Here is a 21,217-nt window from a genome sequence, read left to right on the forward strand (position 1 = left end):
GGGTTACATATTAAACATAGTAACATGAAGTTTACATATTATGCATAACAGTTATATGAAGTGAGGTTTTTGATTAAAATCCATTCATCGCCTTGTTTATTAACCTGATCTTAAATCACCATGACTTACCACATTCGTTTAACAGATGAGCCCTGTGAAAGCAATATTCATTTAAACAGTAAAATATGTATTTGTAATAGTTAGCAATGCCACTTTATTTGTCTGGGGCATAATCCTAAAGCTGGTAGTGTCTGATTTTAACCTAGGTATGGATTAGTTAACTTAACTCTAACTTGAATCCTACAGAATATAGATTCTAAAGCCACAGACGAGAACCCATAGGGAGTAACAGATGTTTCACTAATGGCGCATTTCCACCTGCGGTTCGGTTCGGTTCGCAATAGGTGCGGCACGGTTCACGTTTCCAGTGCCAAAAGTGGGCGTGACCCGGACTGAGCCGTACTGAACCGTACTCGCTTCGCACTCGTCTCCAGTACTCCTCCGTTTGGGTACTGAGATGCCTGAAAGGGTGCCGGTGTGGGTACCGGATTGACTCGGCTGCCAGATCGACTCGGGGTCCTAGATGCGCAATAATGACGCACTTCCTGTAGATGCTGTCTTTTAAATGCGCATGCGCGTTTCATTCATTCCCATGTTATTCCCAAGTATTGACATTCTCCTTTTGTTTTCTAATCTATGAATAATAATCTAATGTACAAAGATTGGTCAGATAATATTTGTGGCTTTAGATTGATGGCTAACGTGAGCTAATAAATGTTAGAAGGGGAGGGGGGGGGCTTTCATCAATATAGGATAAGTTTTGTAGGTGATAATTACTTTAACATATGTGAAAACAAAAATATATGTGTAACTGAGCGTTTTATTGTTGCCTATATTTGGGTAATATATGAAAGAAGAATCGGTTAACTCCATTCACTGAACAGGGCCATCCACTTTATTTCCAGCGCTCCCAACACAGAGTCAAAAAGGCGACGCACACGCAGAAACTTCCGGGCTTTTGTCCGTTGGCTTGTGTCGATACGTCAAGTGTCGATACGTCATCTGTAAGCGCAGGACCCCGAGTCGATCTGGCAGCCGAGTCAAACTGGTACCCACACCGGCAAGTTCGAGCTACACGCGCCGTCCGTTGATTGGTAGACAGAATCGTCACTTCCGGGTGACATGGGGCTAAAAACAAACAAACAAACAAACAAATGGTACCCGCGAGGTATTATTCTGGACAATGGACATTGGTCGCGCAAAACTTTAGCTTGGGCGAACAAGGAGGTGGAGACTTTCCGAAACTGTTACTGGACGACTTCCATGGTAGCTCTTGGTTTAATGTGTCGCGTTCCTCTTTTCCATTGTTTTTATTGAGCAGGCTGTGTCGCGCTGCTATGATGTCACGATGTTTAGGTAGTTGCATCGGCGATCGACATCCGGCCTACCATAAGGGTACAGAAGGCGGTGGAAACGCGACCTCAGAACTGAGCTGGGCTATACCGCCCCCTCCCTACCGGACTGAGGCGAACCGAACCGAACCGCAACCTCCGGTGGAAAAGCGCCATAAGAGGCCATTTACATGCGGCGTCGGGTGTTCATCGGAATGCAGGCATTTTTTGGACACAGGAAGGCCAGGCAATATCAATAGTGTTTAACATTTGGCTCCACTGTAAATATATATACCTTATATTCTTGTATAATTTATACTTAAAGTTAACCCTATTTATGCTTGTATCTAAGCCTCGTGTTCAACCTACCTAAGTTTATGTAGGTAGGTTGAACCCCCTCTTCCTCCACTGACCTCCACTGGCTCCCTATAGTCGCTTGCATCAGATTCAAGATGATGGTACTGGCATACAAGGCGGTCGATGGAACTGCCCCTGCCTACCTCCAATCGTTGGTCAAGCCACACACCCCAGCTCGATCCCTACGCTCAACTACCTCAGCTGGACGCCTGGTACCGCCATCGCTAAGAGCAAGCAAAGGTCAATCAGCAAAGTCACAACTCTTCTCTGTTTGGGACCTCAGTGGTGGAATGGGCTCCCTGCCGATGTCAGGATCGCAGAGTCGCTCACCAGCTTCCGAAAAAGACTCAAAACTCACCTGTTCAGAGTTCACCTCGACTCTGCATAGCCATCCAGCCCCTTCTGGCCACCATTGTATGTTGTACGTCCTGGCACTTAATGTACGCACTTATTGTATGCACTTAATCTACATTGCACTTATTCATAGTACTTAATTGTGTAGCATCTGCAGTAGCTGCTATCACTGCTGTACACGGGGAATGGGTTAGCCTAGCGATTGTTAGTACTTGTACTTGGTTCTATGAACATCTTTACTGTACCGACAGCGATATATTGTTTCACTTCTTATGACAAATGTACTTATTGTAATTCGCTTTGGATAAAAGCATCTGCTTAATGCCCTAAATGTAAATGTAGCCCTAAATGTAAGTGAACTGAGAGATAAACTGATGTCATTGACTACCGAGGGATGTCTCTCTGAGTGTGTGACCCTCTGAGGTGTTGAATAACAATGGAACAAGGTCTGGAGCCTGCCCCTCCCCCAATGCTGGTATATTTCTCTCCACTAATATATTCCAACATTTGGCAAATATCCTTTTAAACCTTCATTATTTTCTACCATACTAGTAGACTGGTGGTGACTGAGGTTAACCAGGTAACTAGCAGAGGGTCAGGTGGTGACTGAGGTTAACCAGTTAAGTAGCACACTTGTGGTGACTGAGGTTAACCAGCTTACTACCAGAGGGATTGGTGGCGACTGAGGTTTACCTTTTAACTAGCAGAGGGGCTGGAGCTGACTGAGGTTAACCAGTTAACTAGCAGTGGGGCTTGAGGTGACTGAGGTTAACTGGCTAACTAGCAGAGGGACTGGTGGTGACCGAGGTTAGTCAGTTAACTAGCAGACTGGTGGTGACTGAGGTTAACCAGGTAACTAGCAGAGGGGCTGGTGCTGACTGAGGTTAACCTGTTAACCAGCAGATGGTCTAGATCTGACTGAGGTTAACCAGTTAACTAGAAGAGGGGTTTGAGGTGACTGAGTTTAACCATTTAACTAGCAGACTGGTGGTGACTGAGGTTAACCAGTTAACTAGAAGAGGGGTTTGAGGTGACTGAGTTTAACCATTTAACTAGCAGACTGGCGGTGACTGAGGTTAAACAGTTAACTAGAAGACTGGTGGTGACTGAGGTTAACCAGTTAACTAGCAGAGGGGCTGGTGGAGTGGTGGTGACTTGAACCTTGTTGTGGGGGAGAGGGGGCCATCTCAATGTGTGAGGGTGTGAGGGAGATAGCACCACACAAGCTGTGTGTGGTGCTATCTCTCTGCCCACCAGGAGTGACGAGCTGAGGTCACCCTGTCAACCCCTGCCTGCTGGGTTCAGTAGATAATAGACCAGCTGGACTATAGACCCTCCCTCTCTTAAAACACCACACGTCTAGCTGGACCTCATGGGGGCTGACCCGAAACGGAGGCGCAGATTGTGAACAGGCAAGGCAGGTGACTGCTTTGCAAAAGAATAATAAAAAATTTAAAGATCTCCTATTATGCTAGTTTTCTGGTCTTAATTTCTTATTAATGACTCCTATAGAGCAACCTGACATGAATGACACAGCACAAAAAACTATGTCGATTTTTGGGAAACTCTTTCTCTCATCTGGGCGCTTTCAACATTCTCTGTCAACACTCGGCTTCGTCCTTCTCCGCCCCCTCGCCCCCCTCCTGCCAACCCCACTCCGTTGTGATTGGTTACCTTCCGGAAGAGCATGTTGCAGCATTACCATATGGAAAATCCGGATTGTTCTACATAGATAAATCCCGGTAATTTGAACAAGTGAATCAAGACCGGTGTTTAGTGTTTAGCGCTCTGCACAGCCACCCCAGATGGTCAGCAGGGAACACGTCTAAATGCATCTACGTCATTATAACAAAGGTTATAGGTCATAAAAGTCGAAAAAGCATAATAGGTGCTCTTTAAGTATCATCCCTATGGCATTTACCAATTGTTTGACGAAAAGGATCTGCCAAACTTTGACAAACGGTTCAAGACTTTGCTTTAATCGAGCCAATTGCTACATTTATGTGCTAAAAAAAAGCTTAAGTCCAGGGCTCATGGACAATTCGGGAACTTTCTCTTAATGGAAAAGTATCCAACCATGAGGAAATGTACTACCTCTTTGACTGCATTACCATTATAGCGTTCCCGTTCGACTTTGTGATTATGTCATGAAATTGGCTAGTCGTTGTTTATTGTTTGCTACATAAGTCTCTTGAGCACGCCAGCTCGAAAATATATAGCTCCTCGTATCGCCCGATCTGGGTACAATTTGGAGAGGTTGCATTTTCAGTTAATTGTTATAGCACTCCCTATAGCCCGATATGGATAGAATTGAGAGAGGTTCATCTTGACCCATGTGCCTTTGACTACACCAAGTTTGATGACGATTGGTTTAAGTTAACCTTGCCTTTAGCTTTAAGATAATTTTGGACGATTTTCGCACATAGCTTTTGGCCGTGATATTAGATATAAAATTATATAAATACCCATATATGATATTATTATTATTATTATATTCAGGGTGCGATTTGCCGGTGGGGATGGTGGGGATTATCCCCCCCTCTGGTTTACACGTCCTACCCTCTGCTGAATTATTTTTATCCTTGGTGGGGATAAAAATTATCCCCCCCACCCAAAGTAATTTCACCATTACATCGTAATAATTAACAACCAAAATACACAGGGTCCGTCTTCATTTTGAAACATTTTAAAATGTTTCTCAAAATTATCCCCCCCTCTGGTTTCTTCACAAATCGCACCCTGAATATATTATATTATATTATATAGATATAGAGCTCCATGAGTCCGCAAACGGCAACAATCCCTTCTCCTCCATGCTGTGGTTCAGTCTGACAGCTCATTGGTCAATGGGCAGCAGCTCATTTGCATTAAAGCTACAGACACCAGAAACCGCATTCTGAAGGGACTGAAACAGAGGGGAATAGTGGTAGGGAAGATTAATTTCCCTAAAAGCTATTTCCAGCAAACAGCTTCAAAAACATGTTTTCTGGAACTCAAATACTGTTTACTTGTTAGGAAAACACCATAATATGGCTCCTTTAATGTTCAGAATATCATACGTAGAACCTTTAAGGGTTTTGATGAGCACTGGAATTGTAATGTGGGTTTAATAACCTAAGAAAACTATTTAAAAGTACTCAACTGCTGTAAATAATTTGAGATAAATAACACCAAGTCACTTCACACCTCTGTATCTCTCTGTATATCTCTTTTTTTGTTTTATTGTTCTATATTTGTATTAATATAGTTCTAACCAGTGTTGGGGTAGTTACTCAAAAAAAGTAATTAGTTACTTATTACTAGTTACTTCTGTAAATTGTAATGAGATTACTTTACTAGTTACTGCATTTGAAAAGTAACTTCACTACGTATTACTTTACTTTCCCGTTTCTTAATTTACTGTAGATACATCATAGCTCTATCATCGCTTAGTGTTTATTGTATAAATCTATACAAAATAGCATATAAAACCATATGAAAGGCAAGGCAAGGCAACTTTATTTATATAGCACTTTTCATACAAAAGGCAGACTCAAAGTGCTTCACATATAAACATTGTCATACAAAATAATTAATTAAAAATTAATTAATATAATAGATGAAAGATGAAAGAACGATATTCCTGTCTGCACAAAGAAATGCCTCACTGTAAAATCCACAAACAACAGGGTAAAGTTGGCTATGGTGAGGTCAATCAGTAGCAACACACTGAAATGAAAAATATAAAAAGGTCACTTTATCTCATACAATTAAAACAGAAATGGACTTAAGCGGCGCTGACACATGCTGTAACTTTATGTGGTCCAAAGGCTGAATGAACCTGATCTATTTCGCAAGCTATGACATCGTAAGTGTGTCTTCCTCTCACCCTCTTGCAGGCAAGAGCAGCCTTCTCAAGTTTTAAAGTAATGCTGTCTATCCAGTGCACCGTCATTCCTAAGTTACTTTTGTTGTTGGCGGACCAAATGTCTGCGGTGGTGGACACATGATCCAGGGAGGACTCGAAAATTATTTTGAGCTTCGATTCCATGTCGGTATAACACTTGTTCAGGTAATGGGAAAATGCCTTGCTGTCAGATGGCTTGCGAGTCGCGGGTATTTTATGTAGTATTTTTCTAAATCTGGGCGATTCAATAGTCGACAGGGGAAGCATGTCTTCTACAATGAACCCCGCAACCAGCCGGTCTTTCTGTTTCACCTGCTTCTACACTCCAACACTTGAACACTCCTTCGCACAAGCAGCTACGTCACTCAAATCGATCGCTATGGCAACGTGCCGAGGCAAGCAGGTGCTGCAGACACAGAGGCAGTACGCATGCACGCACCAAAACAGATCAGAACTTTACACGCAGGCAAACACGGCTTGGGTAACGCAGGAAAGCGCGTTACTATAGTCTAGTAAAGTAGTGTAGTTACCGATATTTTAAATGTAATGCGTTATTTTACTTCGTTACCCAAAACAGTAATATCGTTACTGTAGCACGTTACTTTGTAAAGCGTTACCCCCAACATTGGTTCTAACAAATTAAAACTAACTCTTTTTCAGTGGAGTGCAATATTAAATGTCTTTTAATGTGAGTACATAGCATCATTTGCACTAGCCATGGCATGTAAAACAGCATTTGCTAAATAAATGCTTTATGCATGGATTAACACTGGCCTTAATACTGTTTTGGTCAGATATATATAACATAATGGTGATGAACGTTGGCTGGAGGGGACCCCTAGGAATTTTTTGCCTAGGGCCCCAACAGACTCTCAAACCGCCACTGCCCGGGACCCGTGTGTGTCTATGTGTGCGTGTGGGCGTGTGTGTGTGTGTGTGTGCGTGTGTTTGAGTAAGATATGGTTTGTATAGGCTAATACAGGCAATAACCTACCATTACAGTTTGTCACAAATCATTTGAATACATTTAGTTTGTAATTGATAGACGGTCAATCTTAGTTGTGATTGTTGTTATATTTATGACATGTCGGTAGTCTCAGCGCCTCTAAGCTCAACGTGGGATGAAACCATTATTATCTACCTCATTTTCGTAGGGTGGGCGTAAGTTAATACGATGCATTAAATAGGCGGCAATCCTAAAAATATGAACTTCATAATTTCTCATCAATAACAAACTGAACATCAGTTAATAATACTGTTATTTTGTTAATCGCTAAGTCATAGTAAATATCATAGTTATTACGAGTCGTATTGGACTCTTCCAAACCTAAGGGGAGGGAGGGGGGAAAAGCGGCTACAGCGAATCGTGGAAGTAGAAGTTGTTGTCATCGTTTGTGCTAAACCTCTTAATGATAAGAACTTTTGGCATGTTCTACTGGTGTAAATGTTGTTTATGCTTAGGTTGGACGTAAACGCGTTACATCCGTTTACGAGTACCGCACCAAACGTCCCATTCGCAGTGGAGCGGTTTTCCGGATCAAGCTAGCAGGGCAGACCCGTGAGTGTGTTTGTAGACCAGTAAGTTTATGTGCAGACCATTGAGTTTAGACCAGTAAGTGTGTGTAGACCAGTGAGTGTGTGTGAAGACCAGTAAGTCTAGACCAGTGAGTGTAGACCAGTGTGTGCAGATCAGTGAGCGTGTGTGTAGACCAGTGAGTGTGTGTGTGTAGACCAGTGAGTGTGTGCGCAGACCAGTGAGTGTAGACCAGTGAGCGTGTGTGTAGACCAGTGAGTGTAGACCAGTGGGTGCAGATCAGTGAGTGTGTGTGTGTGTGTGTGTGTGTGTGTGTGTAGACCAGTGAGTGTGTGTGTACACCGGTGAGTGCAGACCAGTCAGTGTAGACCAGTGAGTGAGTGTGCTGACCAGTGAGTGTGTGCAGCGCACCCCAGCATGGTGGTCAGCTGTCTGGTCCCACTGGTGTTCACGGTGGCCAGGGGTCCTGCTGGTATCGTGTTCTTCACCTGAGCGGGTCAGAAGGTGCTTGGAGTTTCTGTGGACGCGGAGCCCTCAGGATGCTGGACCGCATGTTCTCCTTGTGGTTCTGGTTCGGGTCCGCTCGCCCCGGGTTCTTCCTCTGGACGGCGGCGGTGTGGTCCGGGATCCTTCTCATGTACCACAGGGGGGTCCACGCTAGTCTGAGCCTGGGTCCCGGGGGGGACTTTCCTCGCCTCACAGGTGACCCGCAGCGTGAGTGAACGTTGTCTGCAACGTGTCGAGCTGAGCCCAATCTAAATAGCCGCGTTGTGTGTCAGATGTGCTCCTCTACGCCTTCAGCCATGAGGATCTGCCCTCGCTCCTGGTCAACACCATCCTGCTCCTGCTCCTGGGCCCGTGCCAGGAGCGGCGCTGGGGCACCCTGGCCCTGGCCTGTCTGTCCCTCCTGTCCGCCCTCCTGCTGCCGCCCCTCTACTCCCTGCTCCTGTTCGTCGGTGGGGGGGAGGCCAGTCGGATCAGCGGCTACTCGGCCCCCCAGCTGGCCCTGTTCACGGCCCAGTGCCGCCAGGTGACCCAGAGGAGGCTGCTGGGATGCGTGCCCGTCTGGTTCCTGCCGTGGCTGGTCCTGCTGGCCGGGCTGGTGCTGCTGCCCGGGACGCCGGCCCTGCTCCACTTCTGTGCGATCTGCCTGGGACACAACTGTATCCTCAGACCTTTAAACGCCTCTCCAGGCCCGGGCTGAAGGAGGTTCAGTCTGGAAGCAGGTTGAGATTGATTTTGTTTGGTCTATTTGACTTAACACATGGTTTCAGATCGTCAGTCTTTCATTGGGCTTTTCCAAGAACTGGAGAATGCCAACATTTTCAAGCGTGTTCCTGAATGGGTCTGCGTCCTCACCACCACTACCCTACCTACCCTACCCTACTACACCACATCTGGCCCCAGGCTGCCCCCCTCCACCACGCCCAGAAGGTAATGTGGAGTAAAAATATATTTTTAAATCTTTGGTCTGTTTACCAAAGAAAGGGCGCTACCCAGCAATGGTCTTAATACACAGCCCTGCAGTTTCTGTAGCTGCCAGAATGTTAGAATAAGGTTCTGCTGATGGCGGTGGTTCATTCTGGACCCTGCTTACCATCAGTGCAACCGTCCATCAAACTCATGGAGCAGACTTTTGGAGGGTTAACGTGGTCCTGTCCTGCAGGTCTGGATCCCCATCTCAATGGAAACCTTCTGGCGGGGCTGATACTTCTGCTAGTCACCCAACCCGAGACCCCTCGCCCCGACACCAGAGCCCCTGGTCTGAGCCGGGGCCTTCGTGGGCAGTAGAAGGAGCTGCTGCTCTGGGTGAACACCGCCTACTGGAGGAAGAGATGATGAAGGCAGGGATCTTGGCCTCCTTACAAGACACGTCTGAGGACCCTGAGGGGAGGGTGGAGGTGCCAAAGTCCTCTGTCTCCTCTCTCAGGCAAGTAATAATAATGACTATGGATTACTGTTTTTAATCTTCATATATGGTGTTGCTAAATTGACGACTGTGTCTCTTTGTTGATTGTTCGGTTTTAATAACGTCTCATTGAAAAAAATGCTATTTTCTCATAGACTGCAGCAGCTTGAAAGAATGGGATTCCCGACTGAGAAAGCAGTAGTTGCGCTTGCGGCCTCAAAACAACTAGATGGCGCCATATCCTTGCTGATCGACGACCGCGTTGGTGACCAGTCAGTGATGGTGTCGAAGGGGAGGAGCACTCCGTCCCCGTAGAGAACCACATATGTTGCATGTGATCTTTGATAGTGACATGGCATTGTGTTGCAATAGTAAAATATGCTTGGGTTATGCTGAGCTTAAGTGTTGTTAAATGTTCCCTGTGGGCCTTTGTTGATAACAAAAATAAGTTTATATCAATATTAAACATTGAATCAATCAAATGTTCTTGGTATGACTTTCCAGATGGACACATTTTTTCAGTGTAATCAATGTGACAAAAACACATGTTAAGAGACATGTTAAAAAAAAACGGAACTTATTTTTATTATATCAACGACAGGATTATCCTAACACAATACCACCTTGGCAAGCAATAAAAAAACTATCAAAATATAATACGAAGATACACATATCAGCATACAAAACATACTTCAGTTGATCAAAATTTAAATAATGAATATGTTTGATGTAGGAATAAAAAATAAATCAAGTCATTATGTCAGGACAGTTTCAATCTAAATTTACCAACATTAAAATCTGTTCTATCAAATACACCAAACACTGTTCTATTGATAATTCTTCTCTGAATCATTGTGTGAGGTTGTGTGTGTGTGTGTGTGTGTGTGAGACAGTGAGTGAAATGTGTATGTGTTTATTGAAATAGAAAGTGGTTAATAAACAGGCTGCAGTGGGAACCACCGTAGGTCTTTGATAGTTTGGAGGGCCATTGGTTTGTGGTGTTTTGAATTGTAATTCCTTTTTAGTTTAAAGACAGAAAAGAAAGCACCATCACGGCCATTACAGTGAATAAGCAACCAGGTCAGAATGCATTTACAGTTTGTGCAATTTCCCCCTGAAACCAAATGTCCATTGAGTCTCTTGAGGGCTGTGAGACTCACACCAAACACCTCGGAGCCCAGCACTGAACAAGTGATGTTCCTGTGAGAATTGTTTCTTCTTTTTAGTGCACTATATAACATTTAGTGAACATGAGGATCTAAGCATGTCATTTAAATAGGAATTAATAATAAGTAATTGTTCACTGCAACCTGTACATGCTCAATATACTTAAATAATGACATTTGTAAAATATAAAATTAAAATAAAGTTACATATTTTGATAGCTAAAACCACTTGAATCCTGCTTGATAAGATATTTCTCACTACCTACATGTGACCGTTACTTTCCCTGCGACATCAAAGCACCATAGGCTAAGTAATGGTTTTTCCTTTTGTAAAACATGATACTGCTTGTTTCTGCTCAGCACCTTAAAGTGAGCTCTGCCAAGCGATGGACAGGAGGGGGGGGTCAGTAAGGGAGGGGGGTCAGTAAGGGAGGGGGGTCAGTAAGGGAGGAGGGTCAGTAAGGGAGGAGGGTCAGTAGGGGAGGGGGGTTCAGTAAGGGGGGGGTCATTAAGGGAGGAGGGTCAGTAAGGGAGGGGGGTCAGTAAGGGAGGAGGGTCATTAAGGGAGGGGGGTCAGTAGGGGAGGGGGGTTCAGTAAGGGGGGGGTCAGTAAGGGAGGAGGGTCAGTAAGGGAGGGGGGTCAGTAAGGGAGGAGGGTCAGTAAGGGAGGGGGGTCAGTAAGGGAGGAGGGTCATTAAGGGAGGAGGGTCAGTAAGGGAGGAGGGTCAGTAGGGGAGGGGGGTCAGTAAGGGAGGAGGGTCATTAAGGGAGGGGGGTCAGTAAGGGAGGAGGGTCAGTAAGGGAGGGGGGTCAGTAAGGGAGGAGGGTCAGTAGGGGAGGGGGGTTCAGTAAGGGGGGGGTCAGTAAGGGAGGAGGGTCATTAAGGGAGGAGTGTCAGTAAGGGAGGGGGGTCAGTAAGGGAGGAGTGTCAGTAAGGGAGGGGGGTCAGTAAGGGAGGGGGTTGCTGTTTGCTATTTTTGTGGCCATTTTGAATATTCAGTGGAGCATTCCCTGAGGTGTCCCCCGTCTTTAATCTAAGGTACAGCCAGGGGGGTCGGTGATGTTGGAGATCCTGGGGGGCAGCTACTTTCCTCTGACCTCGGAGTCCGGGAACAGCGGAGCCTCAGTCAGGCCGAACCGCGGCGCTCGTTTGTTCCTGTAGAAGGAGGAGGAGCCCACTCCAAAGGGGCCGTCCCCCGACCCGGGCTCCGGCTCTGTTGGAGAGAGGAACAGGTTGGAGCCGGGCTGCCCTGTCGGCCTGGGGACCGGAGGACCTGACCTGACCTGACCTGTGGACCTGACCTTTGGACCTGACCTGACCTGACCTGACCTTTGGACCTGACCTGACCTGACCTGACCTGACCTGTGGGCCTGACCTGTGGACCTGACCTGACCTGACCTGTGGGCCTGACCTGTGGACCTGACCTGACCTGACCTGTGGGCCTGACCTGTGGACCTGACCTGACCTGACCTGTGGACCTGACCTTTGGACCTGACCTGACCTGACCTGACCTGTGGACCTGACCTTTGGACCTGACCTGACCTGTGGACCTGACCTGTGGACCTGACCTTACCTGTGGACCTGACCTGTGGACCTGACCTGTGGACCTGACCTGTGGACCTGACCTGACCTGTGGACCTGACCTGACCTGTGGACCTGACCTGACCTGTGGGCCTGACCTGTGGACCTGACCTGACCTGTGGACCTGACCTGTGGACCTGACCTGACCTGTGAGCCTGACCTGTGGACATGACCTGACCTGTGGACCTGACCTGACCTGTGGGCCTGACCTGTGGACCTGACCTGACCTGTGGACCTGTATTCTCATCCCATTTAAGTAAGATTGTAAGCTGATTGAATTCAGAATGTAGTCAGAATCAAGACTGATTTTAGTCTGTTTTAACTAATTGCAATAATACAAAATTCTGAATTGAACGGATTTAGGTGTTTTTATCAGCCTGACTTGTCCGATCTTTCTGTTGAATATTATTTGATTTCCAATGTGCCAAGAGGTGAAGGTCACCATGGAGTGGTATTGCAGGGTTGAAGCTAAAGTAAACCATATTGCAGGGTCAGGGTCAGGGTTGAAGCTAAGGTAAACCATATTGTAGGGTCGGGGTTGAAGCTAAGGTAAACCATATTGTAGGGTCAGGGTTGAAGCTAAGGTAAACCATATTGCAGGGTCAGGGTCATGGTTGACGATAAGCTAAACCTTAGGGTCAGGTTTTGTGTTGCTGTGGGCTGCAGTAAATCACAACCTTTAGTGGTCAGTCAAACGTCCTGAGGTAGGATGGATACACAACCGTGTCCCGTCTTTTGGTTTAGCGTTTTTCACAAAAAAAGAAAATAGCATTGGAATGCTTAATGCTTCTTAACCTTTACAGACCACCATAACTGTATAATTCAGATGAGGATTCAACTTGTATAGTAATTTGAATTGTCAAGAAACTCATCAACGCAATGATCTGTGTGCTTGTGTCACTAAAATACTTCACTTTACCTCAAGATGAAATGCCCAACAACACTGAGCATGTCAGTGGAGAATCAACAGCATCAGAGTCATACACTTAGAAACAAGCCTCCTAATCAGATCACTTAGAAACAAGCCTCATAATCAGATCACTTAGAAACAAGCCTCATAATCAGATCACTTATAACAGGCATCCTAATCAGATCACGTAGAAACAAGCATAATAATCAGATCACTTATAACAGGCATCCAAATCAGATCACTTAGAAACAAGCCTCCTAATCAGATCACTTAGAAATAAGCCTCCTAATCAGCCACCTTGAGTTGTGCTCCCTGGGCAGCAGGTAGGGGGGGGGGGTTTACCTGGCCAGATGATCTCCTCCAGGAGGGTCACCCTGCGGGCGAGCAGCTCAAGGTCTGCCTGCAAGTCATGGAACCTCTGCAAGCTAAGGTCCTATCAGAGCAGGGGGAGTGTGTGAGGGGGACTAGGATGTGACATGGAGGGTAGACCAGGCCAGGTCCCTGGATTTGCCGGCGACTGTGTTCCTTGTTACACCGTGTCCCAGGAGCCTTTGCATGTGACCCTGACGACCCCCTGCCTAAAGCTGACTCAGGCCCCTTACTCACCATGAATACCAATCATAGTCTCCAGGATTAAAACCCTCTCGGCTAAGATCTTCAGCGCCTCTCTGATCTGATGTATGCCGTCCCCCTGTGAAGATAGATACAGCCGCGTCAAGGCCAGCAGCACGAGCATACAGGGCAGGCCAGGGTGCGAGTCATCCCCTGTGTCTCCACAGGTCATCACAGCCGTTAGAGGGTTATTAGAACTACGATACAACAGTCCGTTCATTCAGCACTCTGCTATCATCTCAGCTCTTCTAAAGGTCTAGTGGTGTCTGGCCATGCCATGCAGTCCCTGCCATGCTGGGCTGTACAACACCATCATGCACACACCCAGCCAGCCCACCTCAATGCACAACAAAAACGATCAGAAACAAATCATGACATGCTTCTGAATGCATTCATGCTATCCGCATTCATTCGCATATTCTTTTTAAACTGATACTGCTTCAGAGGATGGAAGACAGGCGTGTTTCCCAGCATTGCTTCTGTACTTCTGCACAGTGTTGTTAGTTATTTTGCTTAGAGGGGTCCTCTAGCACCGGCTCCTCTAAGCAGACGGGTTCAAAAGAGCAGCAAAGGAGGTCGTTCTATCGGAGGGCATGCAGTAGAAAAGGAAACTCCAACCAAGAAATAGAGTCTTGATTAGATGAGGAAATTACTAAACACAGTACAAAATATAGCAAGGTCAAAGTTACTCATGGGATTATCATACCATGCTAATGTTAAAGCAAATCAATTGCACTTGTTAAAATATAAAGTATTTTCCATTTTAAAACTACATTAAAAAATGGGTGCATATAAAATACATTTTTGTACAAAAAGAAATGATCAAATTAATGCAATCATTTGATATTTTAATAAATCTTGCCTAATTTTGGGTTGGTGAAGGGGGGTTGTAATGTTGTGTTAGTTGAACAATGCCATCGTTTCTTTTCATGCATCCAAAGGGGGATTTGTTTCTGTGGTTTCCATGGTTTCAAAAGATGGTAGCATGCAGCAGAAGTAGAGCTGTATCCACTCCACAGACATCAGAACTGTCCCCTCTACCCGATACTGATGGAGCATTGGCATATACACCTCACAGTGTGCTGCTGCCCACCACACCGTGTGCACAGATACAGCAGAGACCTTAATGCAATAGGTACACAATTATTCTGAATATACTTTCTATTGCACACATATTACCTTTAATAATTTGACTCGGATTTAAACCAGAGACAGCATTGACACTGCGGTTTGCGTTTATAATTTGGTTGATCTGAAAGCAGCGCAAGTTCTCTCTACCTACCGAGGTGTTCAGTCTCTTGAGTCTGCTCCCTCCCAGAGACCCAGAGACCCTAACCCCGCCACACCGCTGGTCTACAGCCAGTCTGTGTGTCGATGTATATGCCAACGTAATGCTGAACGGTGACCGTGAAAGGTAGCCATGGGGGATGAGCGGGGTGTGGACAGCTTTAGGGTCAGTGGACAGCGTTGTGATAAGGAACAGCAGTCCAGAGCACTCCCAAGAACCCCATGTAGCATAACAACATCACACACACACACACACAACAGCACATGTAGCATCACGACATCACACACACACAACCACACGTGTAGCATCACAACATCAAACACACAACCACACGTTTAGCATCACAACATCAAACACACAACCACACGTGTAGCATCACAACATCACACACACACACAACCACACATGTAGCATCACAACATATCACAACACACATTGATTACAAACTTCTATCACATGGCTTAAACAAAAACATGTACAAAAAGAGCAAGTTCTTCACATGAGCTTGAAATACAAGTACACAAGGAAAATGGTCCAACACTTTGTGGTCAGTAAAGTCATGTAAACATGGGAACTGGAAAAGACAGAGGACCATGAAGAAAGGGAGCTCATGTTAATGTGAACTGGCCTAAATTGATCCAGAGTGGTTCTAAAGAGTATGTGAGGGGAATAAAATAGAAAGTCTTACATTGTGATTGTTCTTTTGAAATGAAGGAGAGGTAAAAGCAAAGGTTAGACAGATACAATAAATGCTTAAAAAGGGAAATATGGATGGCACATCATTGGGGTTTAAGCTGTTTGTATTTTGTATTGGCTGAGCAGGATCTCTCCTAACATTTGGCGGTGATCCAGGATGGGTACTGGGGTCACAGCCAGCGATCAAGTCCACCATCGTCTTACCGGCAAGCCTTTAGCTCCTGGCTCTCCTTTGGGGCCTACTGCTCCCTGCAGAGAGGGTTCAGAACCACAGGAGGGAAACGTACCCTGTTATCTTTCCACACGTTCGTCAAACAAACAGACTTCTTTAAATATTCACTTCAACTTAATTGATGCATAAATGTTGATGTCATTGTCTCAGCAAGTTAAAGTGGATGGGGACAACATTTCAAATAAAAAAAAAGGCTGCAAGGCTTTCCTTACATGTCAATTAACTCTTCAAGGATCAAATCGAATCCCACACATGCCCGACCGCAGTATCCTGCAATATGTCCCATAAAGGAAGCCAGAAACTCTCTGAATGTCGTTCCCTTAAACAGCCCGATAAGAAAGCAGCGTGTGTTGTGTTAGGTGACGTTTGAGGGGTTTCTGGGAAGTGTAGTTTGCAGGGCCCTAAGCAGTCTGTGTTGGTTCATTCATGCCTGGTCTTCAAAGAGCAGCAGATCTTACCGAGTCGCCCCTGATGCCTCTCTCTCCCGGATAACCCAGAGGTCCCTGGAAACACCACACACAGGATAGAGATGAGGATGTATGGAACCACACAAATGGTGAGATGAGGACGTATGGAACCACACACCGGTCATACATGGAGATGAGGGCGTATGGGACCACACACAGGGTGAGAGGAGGACATATTGATCCACATACAGGTCATGCACAGAGATGAGGACGTATGGAACCACACACAGGTCATACATGGCGATGAGGACGTATGGATAATGGATCAATCACTATTTAATACAAGTCGTACTATATTCAGCATCAACTTTACTTTCCTGTATTGTCATTGTTTAGTGTGTACAGTGTATTCTGGCTTCACGTCTTTTTATTTGAACTCACTCTCTCCCCGCGGTCTCCTTTGGGACCCGCTGGCCCCGTCACGCCAATGGCCCCTGGCCTCCCCTGCAGGTACATCACATCCACAACAAGGCTTCATGTTGGAGGGTTAGGGTTTGGGTCATGACATATCATGAGGCTTCATGTTGGAGGGCTGACCTATCATGAGGCTTTGTGTTTGAGGGCTGTCCTATCATGAGGCTTCATGTTTAAGGGCTGACCTATCACAAGGCTTCATGTAGGAGGGCTATTCTATCATAAGGCTTCATGTTGGAGGGCTATCCTATCATAAGGCTTCATGTTGGAAGGCTATCCTATCATAAGGCTTCATGTTGGGGGGCTATCCTGTCATAAGGCTTCATGTTGGAGGGCTATCCTATCATGAGGCTTCACAGTTTATTATAATGTCTTCATCTATGGACATCCACTTCTCACGATGTACACAAACAGGAAGTTCAACCCTTCATCAGTCATAGAGTTAAACAGCAAACTACCAGAGAAGCTCTTTAGAGTAATGTCTAGTAGCATTGAGAATGAGCGCTTACGTTCTGACCAGACTGACCAGCCGGTCCTACTGGTCCTACTGGTCCTACTGGTCCCACTGGGCCTGTGGGTGACACACAGCAATGCATGAGAATGTAATGGTACATTATTTATATTTTTACAAATGCTTCATAACATGGTCATACATCAATTAAGAAAATTATTGGAAAATAATAATCAATTGTGATCATTAATGAGTTGAAGCCCCCTGTGTAGCTGACCTACAAAAACTAGGGTTTACGGTTAGGGTTAGGGTTGTTAAATAACCAAAAGTACAAAACTATAATCTACTAAAGAGTACAATACATATATCATTAACCCTAGCCCTAACCCTGATCCATATATCATCAACCCTAAACCATTAACCCTAACACTAACCCTAATACATATTTAATTAAACCTAACCCTAACCCTGATCTATATATCAATAACCCTAACCCCAATACATATATCATTAACCCTAAACCTATCCCTAATACATATACAGGGCCGCTGTTAAGCTTTTGGAGGCCCTAAGCATAATTGGTCATAAATTGGTCAGGGAGCCCCCACTCCCCGCAAACATACAAACACACACACACACACACACACACACACACGCACACACACACACACACACACACACACACACACACACACACACACACACACACACACACACACACACACACACACACACACACAAAACATGTCATCAGAGAGTATCAAAATAACAGCCTCAACAGCAGCACTACATCATTAATATATAAAGGAATATATAAATAATATATAAGTAATAAATAAAACTTTCTTAGCAGCAGCATTACAATATAATAACAACTGCAGGCTCCAAAGATGAACGAAGAGAATTATGAACAAGATAAGTTATAAAAGGAAGTCATCAAAACAAACAAACACAACTATTTTTCACACACCCAAAAACTATCTCAAAGTGCAGTATTGTCGTAATCAAAATATTTTCCCCACACTATGCAGAACTGTAACTGTCGGATAGTGTGCAATACTAAATTGCGTGTGCATTCTCAGCAGCTGCAGGAAGCTTTGCAAGGTGCATGACGCTAATCAAGTCATCATAAGACACCCTTTGTGCCACTTAAGCATTCTTGTACTATTGTTGACCGTAGACCGTATGCTCCGGCTCCGCTGTGAAAATATGAGAGCTTTGAGGCTGTACCATTTCAGGGAAGCGGGGGGGGGGGCGGGGATTCTTCCTATATATTAGGTAAAAACTTGTAATTTTTTACCTAAGGTGTTAGGTGTAATTTGTAATTTGCCTGAATTGAGTGATAGGGTACACAATTAAGAAAAAACTAAGGTGGGCCTGTTCATAACTAGTTAAAATATTGTTTGTAATGTAATAATGTAATAATTATCATGATTTTTTTTTAGCAACCTTAATTTTGGGGGCCCCCGCTAGGTACTTTGGGCCCTACACGCTCTGCGTACTCTGAGTATGGGGAGCGCTGTACATATATCTTTAACCCTTACCCATTAACAATTAACCTAACCTTGATACATACTGTATATCATTAACCCTATAACTAACCCTTTAACCCTAACCCTATTGGGGCAGATACGGGCCAGACCGCTCGCTCTAGGAAGGTCCTATAGCAGGTGGGCTGGGAGGTCTGGTCCGACCAGGACCTGCCCTGGGGCTTGGACTACTCACCAACAGGTCCAGGAGGCCCTTGAGGCCCTGGGATCGGGGTCCCCTGTGGCTCCTGGAACGTGTTTGTGAAGTACGGATCCTTTCCATGACCTGCAGGAACAATACAAGGACATTTCTCTTCACAAAAGTTGCTTGCAATGCTGATGATGGGCCTCCAGGAGGCGACGTTTCCTAACAAGTCTCCCAAGTGTGGAAGCTTCAGTGGCCTGGGAAGTCATGCTAAATGCGCTTGAAAACAGTAAATCTGAAATAAATAAAGAAAAAAGGAATTACAATGGTTTTAAGTTAAGCAATACAGGTTCTGGTTCTGTAATTCTAAGCCTATGTGCAAGTCTATATAGCTTTAGCTGTAACTACAGAGTAGTTACAGCTAGTGTACAGTAGACTTGAAGTAGGTCACAACATATTAACCATGTGTAGCCAATGTAACCTCATCTCACTATTTGAGTGTAGGTTTGGGTAAAGAAATGCAAACAGGCCTGGCCATATTCACCTGTCTTCGCAATACGGAGGTCAAATCTCTGGAATAAGTTTTACGACTCTATACTATAGAGTCATAAAGCTAAGTAATGCAAGAATGAGGAGCAGAGCGTCTGTATACATAATATATATATATATTATAGAGTGTCTGTACACTATACAAATACTGCTTCTTATACAAGTAGTATACAGATAATCTGCTCCTCATACCATTAGTATACAGACACTCTGCTCCTCATTCTTGCATAATTTACATACAAATTGTCTCTTTTAATTGTTTAATTGCTCCCTTGATAGTGTGTGGTTACTTAGCTAGCCAGTGTATTATCGTGTGAAGCTAGTCAGTGTGTTAGCGTGTGAAGCAAGATAGTGTGTTAGTGTGCAAAGCTTGCCAGTGTGTTAGTGTTCCTCCAGAGGAAACAGCCTCATGACCACGGTGCACTTTGGCTTTCATGTGTACTAAACGTTTTTTTGGGATGAAGGCGGCATCCTGACTCACAGCCGTGTATGACTTTGTGTTCTCTCTCTCCCTCTCTCTCGTTCTGTTTATTTTTAATGGTGTTAATAAAGATTCATGTTGAAACTTTAATTAGACTTGCTATTACACAGTAAAAAATGTATGCAAACAAAAAACATGTGTTGTTAGAGAATGTCTCAATGACATCAAGCAAGTCAGGAAGTAGCAATGGTCACAGTGTTTGTTCTTTGGTTCCAAGGTGCTGTTCCCATTCAGATCAACACTTTACAAAACACATCTATTACAACTCTTACCAGGGCTGCAACTACTACCGCTACAACTATCACTACCAATACCACTACTACTAGTACTATTGCTACCACTACTACTACTACTTATAATAATACTATCAATACCACTTCTACTATTACTATTAGTATTACGACTAGTAGTGGTTCTATTAGTACTAGTAGTAATACTACCACTACCACTACATCTACTAATACTACCACTAGAACTACTACTACTACAAATACCACTGCCACTAGTACTATTAGTAATACTACCACCACTACTAATGCTACTAGTACTACCACTACCACAACTACTACTACTACATGAACTACCATTACTAACACTACCACTATCACTACTATGACTACTACTACCAGTACTACTAGTATTACTTACTACTAGTACTTCTAGTATTACCCTTTAAGGCTCTCCATGCCACAGTGTGAACACTGACCAATTAAAATCGTTGTCCCGCCTATTTCAATCATGTCCACTGGTGGCACTAGAGCCTCACTTGTGCAATTGGTAAGGTAAAAAAAAAGGCTTTAACTAGTTAACATTTTGAACCTCACTAGTTGACTATTTAAATCAGAATGTCTCTAACTAGTGTAACTAGAGGATATTTTGGGCCACAGAGGTAAATGCTACTTTTTAAGATAGTTTTGAAATTAATATGCATTTATAGTGAGAAATTACTTTGCTCACTGATTGTATATGATCTTAAGTTTGTTAGTTATTAGGCCCTCTTTCAAATAAAAGACTCCCCAGGTCTCTATCTTATTCCCAAGTCATTCTAGGCTTTATGGTTTATTCATGGTTTACCCTAGTGAGGGGCGGGGCTAGGGCCCCTTTGACTTTTGGACACTAACCTTTAGAACCTAGTCCCCATCCCACATGGGTTTACACCCCTAAAAGCACAAGTTTTTATCTCCATCCCTCTGGAAATGGGGAACTTGAAACCTTCTAGGCCCCTATGGATTATTCTTGTAAGGGCCGTGTTTGGAGCCCCTTT

At 44.6% G+C, this 21,217-nt stretch overlaps 2 protein-coding genes across 4 annotated transcripts in view; one reads left to right on the forward strand and one right to left on the reverse strand.

Moving 5' to 3' along the window:
• Positions 1-7,343: 7,343 nt before the first annotated feature.
• Positions 7,344-11,016, forward strand: rhbdd3 (rhomboid domain containing 3). Of its 3 annotated transcripts, none has more exons than XM_079749632.1 (6): positions 7,344-7,566; positions 7,929-8,224; positions 8,302-8,685; positions 8,797-8,956; positions 9,189-9,452; positions 9,587-11,016. In XM_079749632.1, exons 2-6 carry the CDS (start codon positions 8,062-8,064, stop codon positions 9,744-9,746), a joined length of 1,131 nt encoding a protein of 376 aa, XP_079605758.1. In that variant the 5' UTR covers positions 7,344-7,566; positions 7,929-8,061; the 3' UTR covers positions 9,747-11,016. The 3 variants fall into 3 exon arrangements, with proteins under 3 accessions (XP_079605758.1, XP_079605757.1, XP_079605759.1); XM_079749631.1 differs by having other exon boundaries at positions 7,344-7,546; positions 7,843-8,224; XM_079749633.1 differs by having other exon boundaries at positions 7,480-7,546.
• Positions 11,017-11,399: 383 nt separating this feature from the next.
• emid1 (EMI domain containing 1) overlaps positions 11,400-21,217 on the reverse strand; it is a 52,553-nt gene continuing 42,735 nt past the window's right edge. Inside the window, exons 10-16 of the mRNA XM_079738912.1 lie at positions 18,975-19,064; positions 17,308-17,369; positions 16,766-16,828; positions 16,376-16,420; positions 15,890-15,934; positions 13,696-13,780; positions 11,400-11,811 (exon numbers count right to left, since the gene is read on the reverse strand). Coding sequence (XP_079595038.1) covers positions 11,681-11,811; positions 13,696-13,780; positions 15,890-15,934; positions 16,376-16,420; positions 16,766-16,828; positions 17,308-17,369; positions 18,975-19,064 — 521 coding nt within the window. The 3' untranslated portion in view covers positions 11,400-11,680. The remainder of the gene's footprint in view (positions 11,812-13,695; positions 13,781-15,889; positions 15,935-16,375; positions 16,421-16,765; positions 16,829-17,307; positions 17,370-18,974; positions 19,065-21,217) is intronic.

Source organism: Pollachius pollachius (genome assembly GCF_949987615.1).
Source record: "Pollachius pollachius genome assembly, chromosome: 1".
NCBI classification, from domain to species: domain Eukaryota; kingdom Metazoa; phylum Chordata; class Actinopteri; order Gadiformes; family Gadidae; genus Pollachius; species Pollachius pollachius.

Bases quoted from the DNA above. Each gene is read 5' to 3' on its own strand.
- rhbdd3 (XM_079749632.1), top strand. From the start codon at position 8,062: ATGCTGGACCGCATGTTCTCCTTGTGGTTCTGGTTCGGGTCCGCTCGC. The intron at 8,225-8,301 runs GTGACCCGCAGC...GTTGTGTGTCAG, and splicing joins GGACTTTCCTCGCCTCACAG to ATGTGCTCCTCTACGCCTTC. The intron at 8,686-8,796 runs GTATCCTCAGAC...ACATGGTTTCAG, and splicing joins GATCTGCCTGGGACACAACT to ATCGTCAGTCTTTCATTGGG.